The 9,046-nt window shown below is 45.6% G+C and overlaps 1 protein-coding gene across 1 annotated transcript in view; it reads left to right on the top strand.

Annotated features, from left to right (window-relative positions):
* The window catches only part of LOC306752803 (protein EFR3 homolog B-like), a gene marked incomplete at both ends in the record, with an annotated part of 24,688 nt that extends 23,431 nt beyond the window's left edge, over positions 1-1,257 (top strand). Inside the window, 3 exons of the mRNA XM_079236609.1 lie at positions 344-392; positions 475-584; positions 1,123-1,257. Coding sequence (XP_079092735.1) covers positions 344-392; positions 475-584; positions 1,123-1,257 — 294 coding nt within the window. The remainder of the gene's footprint in view (positions 1-343; positions 393-474; positions 585-1,122) is intronic.
* Positions 1,258-9,046: the final 7,789 nt, after the last annotated feature.

Here is a 9,046-nt window from a genome sequence, read left to right as displayed (position 1 = left end):
AGGAAGATAAAGCTAGAGGACTACTTCTCTGATAAGGACGGGTTGAGAGTATCTGCTACAAATATCCTCCGCAAACAAGGAAGTGAAGGCTTCACTACGCTGGAGCGCTTCAGAGTGAAGAAGCTCATAGTGAGGAGGAGGAGGAGGAGGAGGAGGAGGAGGAGGAGGAGGGCCTACACGGTACCGAGCCGCCTGCCTGCTGTGGGACGTCCCAGGGGGTCCTGGAGCAGAGCGGGACAGACGGACATGAGGAGGCCGTGCTTCACGTCACTAAAGAAGCTTAAACAATGTGCTTAAATAAAGGTTTTGTAAAAGTAAAAAAAAGTCTCTCTCTCTCTTGTAGAACCCTCAGACGGAGCAGATCACCTTTGAGACCCTGAAGAGCACCTTCGGTAAGTGTGTCGGTTCCTCGTGGATCAATCCTAAGGAAGCAGACTGATGACGTTGTGATGTGTGACGTGTTGTGTTGTGCAGAGGACAGAGGCGGTGAGGAGGAGGAGGAGGTGAGGAGGAAGAGGATGAAGGTGGTGGAGAGGTTTCAGACGGCTCCCTTTGAGGAGATCGCCGCTCACTGTGGATCCAGGGTGAGTGACCTCTGACCTCTGAGACGCTTTACAGCCAGAAGCTGTAAACATCACAATCATCATGGTTTTCATCTTTCCGACGGTCCTTGAACACATCGCGTGTCCGGTAGAGAAAACAACCGAAACTGAGTTCAAAACATTTTGTTCTACATGTCTCATTTAAAATCTGCTTTAACAGATCGGTCAATACTTAAAAAAAGAAAAAAAACGTAAAAAAATAAGAAAAGCTCAAACTATGAAGATGCGGAGAAGAGTTGGTGTATCAATAAAAAGTGGAGCCAGAATATAATAAATGATGACACATCATGTTAACTGATCATTTGTTTCTCACCGTTTCGGCCGGCGCTCTTTAATGACGTCATCATCTTCCTCAGAAGTCTTTTGTCCATAAACGAGCTCCTGACATCCATCAGGCCGAGCTTTCATCCCCATGTTCTTCCGATGTTCTTGAAGCGCTCACCGAGCCACTAGAGCACCCCTGGGTGCAGCAGCTGGGTGGCCTGAGGTCAGAGTGACATGTCCTCCTGTGTCGTTGCAGTTGTCTCTGCTTCACGCTAAACTGGACCAGGTCTTCCGCCTGATGGCCCGTCCTCCTCCGTCTCCGTCCGGACTCTCGCCGCCTCGCTCCACTCCTCTGTACGAGATGAAGTTCCCTGACCTGTGTGTCTATTAGAGTGAAGCGCTCCTCCCAACGTCCGGCGGTTAGACGACGTTCTTCTGTTCAGCTTCTGTTGTGTCGTCTGTTGAAATGTGTTTGAGATCAAAAGGTAAATAAACATTAAACTTCAGTTCTGCCACGCAGGACATTCAGTATGAGCTCCTGCACCTGTTTCCGTGAGTACATGTGTGCTATTTAATATGTGTTATTATTATTATTATATTGGGGGATGGAGGAAGAAGAGGTCAACCTGTTATCTTCATTCATTCATTTTGAAATAAACAACGTTTCATCATTCATTGCTGAAATAACCACGAGTGCTGCTTTCTCCATGTTGTGGAGGTCCCAGATATCCTGAGGAACTAAACGCCCCCTTGTCTGGTTCACCACGTCCTCCAGAGATGTATTCATGGTTTCATTATGTCCTCCAGAGATGTATTCATGGTTTCATTATGTCCTCCAGAGATGTATTCATGGTTTCATTATGTCCTCCAGAGATGTATTCATGGTTTCATTATGTCCTCCAGAGATGTATTCATGGTTTCATTATGTCCTCCAGAGATGTATTCATGGTTTCATTATGTCCTCCAGAGATGTATTCATGGTTTCATTATGTCCTCCAGAGATGTATTCATGGTTTCATTATGTCCTCCAGAGATGTATTCATGGTTTCATTATGTCCTCCAGAGATGTATTCATGGTTTCATTATGTCCTCCAGAGATGTATTCATGGTTTCATTATGTCCTCCAGAGATGTATTCATGGTTTCATTATGTCCTCCAGAGATGTATTCATGGTTTCATTATGTCCTCCAGAGATGTATTCATGGTTTCATTATGTCCTCCAGAGATGTATTCATGGTTTCATTATGTCCTCCAGAGATGTATTCATGGTTTCATTATGTCCTCCAGAGATGTATTCATGGTTTCATTATGTCCTCCAGAGATGTATTCATGGTTTCATTATGTCCTCCAGAGATGTATTCATGGTTTCATTATGTCCTCCAGAGATGTATTCATGGTTTCATTATGTCCTCCAGAGATGTATTCATGGTTTCATTATGTCCTCCAGAGATGTATTCATGGTTTCATTATGTCCTCTAGAGATGTATTCATGGTTTCATTATGTCCTCTAGAGATGTATTCATGGTTTCATTATGTCCTCTAGAGATGTATTCATGGTTTCATTATGTCCTCTAGAGATGTATTCATGGTTTCATTATGTCCTCTAGAGATGTATTCATGGTTTCATTATGTCCTCTAGAGATGTATTCATGGTTTCATTATGTCCTCTAGAGATGTATTCATGGTTTCATTATGTCCTCTAGAGATGTATTCATGGTTTCATTATGTCCTCTAGAGATGTATTCATGGTTTCATTATGTCCTCTAGAGATGTATTCATGGTTTCATTATGTCCTCTAGAGATGTATTCATGGTTTCATTATGTCCTCTAGAGATGTATTCATGGTTTCATTATGTCCTCTAGAGATGTATTCATGGTTTCATTATGTCCTCTAGAGATGTATTCATGGTTTCATTATGTCCTCTAGAGATGTATTCATGGTTTCATTATGTCCTCTAGAGATGTATTCATGGTTTCATTATGTCCTCTAGAGATGTATTCATGGTTTCATTATGTCCTCTAGAGATGTATTCATGGTTTCATTATGTCCTCTAGAGATGTATTCATGGTTTCATTATGTCCTCTAGAGATGTATTCATGGTTTCATTATGTCCTCTAGAGATGTATTCATGGTTTCATTATGTCCTCCAGAGATGTATTCATGGTTTCATTATGTCCTCCAGAGATGTATTCATGGTTTCATTATGTCCTCCAGAGATGTATTCATGGTTTCATTATGTCCTCCAGAGATGTATTCATGGTTTCATTATGTCCTCCAGAGATGTATTCATGGTTTCATTATGTCCTCCAGAGATGTATTCATGGTTTCATTATGTCCTCCAGAGATGTATTCATGGTTTCATTATGTCCTCCAGAGATGTATTCATGGTTATAAGACACACGTCGTCTACACTGCAGCTGTAAGAACCCAAATAAACAACTTTGCTGTAAATTACTTTACTTTTACTTCATCAGAGCGGAAACGGAGGGAAGGAAGAGTGAGGAGAGAGGTTGAGGGCACACATGAATATGTTAACATGTAAACACTCCAACATGTTAACATGTAAACATTCAAACATGTTAATATGTAAACATGTAAACACTCCAACATGTTGGAATGTTAACATATTAATATGTTAACATGTAAACACTCCAACATGTTAATATGTAAACATTCCAACATGTTAACATTCCAACATGTAAACATTCCAACATGTTAATATGTAAACATTCAAACATGTTAATATGTAAACATTCAAACATGTTGGAATGTTAACATATTAATGTTAACATGTAAATACTCCAACATGTTAATATGTAAACATTCCAACATGTTAACATTCCAACATGTTAATATGTAAACATTCAAACATGTTAATATGTAAACATGTTGGAATGTTAACATATTAATATGTTAACATGTAAACACTCCAACATGTTAACATGTAAACATTCCAACATGTTAACATGTAAACATTCACACATGTTAATATGTTAACATGTAAACACTCCAACATGTTGATATGTAAACATTCCAACATGTAAACATTCCAACATGTTAACATGTAAACATGTTGGAATGTAAACATATTAATATGTTAACATGTAAACATGTTGGAATGTAAACATATTAATATGTTAACATGTAAACACTCCAACATGTTAATATGTAAACATTCCAACATGTAAACATTCCAACATGTTAATATGTAAACATTCCAACATGGTAACATTTAAACACTCCAACATTCCAACATGTTAATATGTAAACATTCCAACATGTTAACATGTAAACATTCCAACATGTTAACATGTAAACACTCCAACATTCCAACATGTTAACATGTAAACACTCCAACATGTTACCATGTAAACACTCCAACATGTTAACATGTAAACACTCCAACATGTTAACATGTAAACATTCCAACATGTAAACATTCCAACATGTTAATATGTAAACATTCCAACATGTTAACATGTAAACACTCCAACATTCCAACATGTTAATATGTAAACATTCCAACATGTTAACATGTAAACACTCCAACATTCCAACATGTTAACATGTAAACACTCCAACATTCCAACATGTTAATATGTAAACATTCCAACATGTTAACATGTAAACACTCCAACATTCCAACATGTTCATATGTAAACACTCCAACATTCCAACATGTTAACATGTAAATACTCCAACATACCAACATGTTAACATGTAAACATTCCAACATGTTAACATGTAAACACTCCAACATGTAAACATGTTAGCATTCCAACATGTAAACATTCCAACATGTAAACATGTAAACATTTCAACATGTTAACATGTAAACACTCCAACATGTAAACATGTTAACATTCCAACATGTAAACATGTTAACATGTAAACACTCCAACATGTAAACATTCCAACATGTAAACATGTTAACATTCCAACATGTAAACATTCCAACATGTAAACATTTCAACATGTTAACATGTAAACACTCCAACATGTTAACATTCCAACATGTAAACATGTTAACATGTAAACACTCCAACATGTAAACATTCCAACATGTAAACATGTAAACATTTCAACATGTTAACATGTAAACACTCCAACATGTTAACATTCCAACATGTTAACATTCCAACATGTTTTCATGTAAACATTCCAACATTCCAACATGTTAATATGTAAACACTCCAACATGTAAACATTCCAACATGTAAACATGTTAGCATTCCAACTTGTAAACATGTAAACATTTCAACATGTTAACATGTAAACACTCCAACATGTAAACATGTTAACATTCCAACATGTAAACATGTTAACATGTAAACACTCCAACATGTAAACATTCCAACATGTTAACATTCCAACATGTAAACATTCCAACATGTAAACATTTCAACATCCATCCATCCATCCATTATCAGCCGCTTATCCGGGGTCGGGTCGCGGTGGCAGCAGGTTCAGCAGGCCGACCCAGGCTTCCCTCTCACCCGCAACACTTTCCAGCTCATTCTGGGGGATTCCGAGGCGTTCCAAGGCCAGCCGGGAGATATAATCCCTCCAGCGTGTCCTCGGTCTTCCCCGGGGTCTCCTACCAGTTGGGCGTGCCTGGAAAACCTCTAATGGGAGGCGTCCAGGAGGCATCCTGACTAGATGCTGAACCACCTCAGCTGACTCCTTTAACACGAAGGAGCAGCGACTCGACTCCAAGCTCCCTCCTGATGTCCGAGCTCCTTACCCTATCTCTAAGGGTGAGCCCGGCCACCCTGCGGAGGAAGCTCATTTCGGCCGCTTGTATTCGAGATCTCGTTCTTTCGGTCACGACCCAGAGTTCGTGACCATAGGTGAGGGTTGGAACATAGACCGACCAGTAAATGGAGAGCTTCGCCTTCCGGCTCAGCTCCCTCTTCACCAGGACGGACCGGTACAGCGCCTGTTTTATTGCTGCAGCCGCACCGATCCGTCTGTCGATCTCCCGCTCCACCTTACCCTCACTCGTGAACAAGACCCCGAGATACTTGAACTCCTTCGCTTGGGGTAGGCAGTTTGTCCCCACCTGGAGGGAGCAATCCACCGGTTTCCGGCAGAGCACCATGGCCTCAGATTTGGAGGCGCTAACTCTCATCCCTGCCGCTTCACACTCGGCTGCAAAACGCCCCAGTGAATGCTGGAGGTCACAATCCGAGGAGGCAAACAGGACCACATCATCCGCGAACAGCAGAGAGGCGATCCCGAGACTCCCGAACCGGATCCTCTACGCCCCCTGGCTGCGCCTAGATATCCTGTCCATGAAGGTCACGAACAAGACCGGTGATAAAGGGCAGCCCTGGCGGAGGCCAACACCCACCGGGAACGTGTCTGACTTACTACCGAGGATACGAACACAGCTCCTACTGCAGGCGTACAAAGACCGGATAGCCCGTGCCAACGGGTCCGGCACCCCATACTCCCGCAGCACCCCCCACAAAAACCCCCGAGGGACCCGGTCGAAAGCCTTCTCCAAGTCCACAAAGCACATGTAGACTGGTTGGGCAAACTCCCAGGACCCCTCCAGTAGTCCTGCAAGGGTAAAGAGCTGGTCCACTGTTCCACGACCGGGACGGAATCCGCACTGCTCGTCTTGAATCTGAGGTTCGACAAGCGGTCGGAGCCTCCCTTCCAGCACCCTGGCATAAGCTTTTCCCGGGAGGCTGAGCAGTGTGATGCCACGATAGTTTGAGCACACTCTCCGGTCCCCCTTCTTGAAGATGGGAACCACCACCCCGGTCTGCCAGTCCATGGGCACTGTTCCCGACCCCCATGCGACACTGAAAAGGCGTGTCAACCAAGACAGCCCAACAATGTCCAGCGCTTTCAGCATCTCAGGGCGGATCTCATCCACCCCTGGCGCCTTGCCACCAAGGAGCTTTTTGACTACCTTAGCGACCTCTGCCAGGGATATGGGAGAAACCACCCCAAAGACTTCCGGCGCTGCCCCCTCTCCGGGGGACATGTTAGTCGGGTTTAGGAGTTGCTCAAAGTGCTCTTTCCACCGCCCGACGATGTCCCCAGTCCGGGTCAGCAGTTCCCCCCCCCCCCCGCTGAGAACAGCCTGGGGTAGGCCCTGCTTTCCCTTCCTGAGCCGTCGGATGGTTTGCCAGAACTTCCTTGAGGCCAACCGAAAGTCCTTCTCCATGGCCTCCCCGAACTCCTCCCATGCCCGAGTTTTAGCATCCGCGACCATCGCAGCTGCAGCCCTTCTGGCCTGCCGGTACCTGTCAGCTGCTTCAGGAGACCCCTGGGCCAGCCAGGCCCGAAAGGCCTCCTTCTTCAGTTTGACGGCTTCCCTCACCCCCGGTGTCCACCACCGGGTTCTTGGGTTGCCGCCACGACAGGCACCGATGACCTTCTGGCCACAGCTCCGAGCAGCCGCGTCCACAATAGAGGCTTTGAACATGGTCCACTCGGGTTCCATGTCCCCAGCCTCCCTCGGGATTTGTGAGAAGTTCTTCCGGAGGTGGGAGTTGAAGACCTCCTGGACAGGATCCTCCGCCAGACGTTCCCAGTTCACCCTCACTACACGTTTGGGCTTGCCAGGTCTTTCTAGCCAACTCCCCCGCCATCTGATCCAACTCACCACCAGGTGGTGATCAGTTGACAGCTCTGCTCCTCTCTTCACCCGAGTGTCCAAGACATACGGCCGCAGACCAGATGATACGACTACAAAGTCGATCATTGATCTCCGGCCTAAGGTGTTCTGGTACCAGGTACACTTATGAGCCACCTTATGCTCGAACATGGTGTTCGTTATGGACAAACTGTGGCTAGCACAGAAGTCCAACAACAAAACACCATTCGGGTTCAGATCGGGCAAGCCGTTCCTCCCAATCACGCCCCGCCAGGTTTCTCTGTCATTGCCCACGTGAGCGTTGAAGTCTCCCAGGAGAACTATGAAGTCGGCAGGCGGCGCCCTTTCCAGGACCCCTCCCACCGACTCCAAGAAGGCCGGATACTCCGAACTGCTGTTCGGTGCATAAGCACAGACAACAGTCAGAGCTTTACTCCCTGCAACCCGTAGGCGCAGGGAGGCGACCCTCTCGTTCTCCGGGGAAAACTCCAACATAGCAGCGCTCAGCCGGGGGCTCGTGAGTATCCCCACTCCCGCCCGGCGCCTCTCACCCTGGGCAACTCCAGAAAAGGACAAAGTCCAACCCTTCTCCAGGAGCTTGGTTCCAGAGCCCATGCTGTGCGTGGAGGTGAGCCCAACTAAATCTAGCTGGTACCGCTCCACCTCCTCCACCAGCTCCGGCTCTTTCCCCGCTAGCGAGGTGACGTTCCACGTCCCTAGAGCTAGTCTATGCTGCCGGCGATCGGCTCGCCCAGGTCTCCTGCCTGGCCCGCCGCCCGGTCTGCATAGCACCCGACCCCGATGCTTCCCCCCGCGGGTGGTGAGTCCACAGGGTTGCTGGTCCATGATCTCCGACCGGGCCTCATGGGTGAAAGCCCGGCCACCAGACGCTCGCCGTCGAGCTCCCCTCCCGGGTCTGGCTCCGGGAGGGTGCCCCGGTTTCCCTTGTCCGGGCGAGGTAGCTTCATTCCGTGGGCCGTACATCATCAGGGTTTTTTGAACCGCTCTTAGTCTGGGCTCTCCCCCGAGACCTGTTTGCCTTGGGAGACCCTACCAGGGGCTGACGCCCCGGACAACATAGCTCCCAGGATCACTGAGCCACTCAAACTCCTCCACCACGTTAAGGTGGCGATTCATTGGAGGAGACATTGACATTTCAACATGTTAACATGTAAACACTCCAACATGTAAACATGTTAACGTTCCAACATGTAAACATTCCAACATGTAAACATGTTAACATTCCAACATGTAAACATTCCAACATGTAAACATGTAAACATGTTAACATTCCAACATTTCAACATGTTAACATGTAAACACTCCAACATGTTAACATGTAAACACTCCAACATGTTAACATTCCAACATGTTAACATTCCAACATGTTTTCATGTAAACATTCCAACATTCCAACATGTTAACATGTAAACATTCCAACATGTTAACATGTAAACATTCAATTCAATTCAGTTTATTTTGTATAGCCCAACATCACAAATACAAGTTTGCCTCGGAGGGCTTTACAGTCTGTAACATAACATCCTGTACCAGGACCTCACATCG

Source organism: Taurulus bubalis (genome assembly GCF_910589615.1).
Source record: "Taurulus bubalis genome assembly, chromosome: 21".
NCBI lineage: Eukaryota > Metazoa > Chordata > Actinopteri > Perciformes > Cottidae > Taurulus > Taurulus bubalis.
The sequence above is the reverse complement of the archived record's forward strand: the minus strand, read 5'-3'. Positions and strand labels throughout refer to the sequence as shown.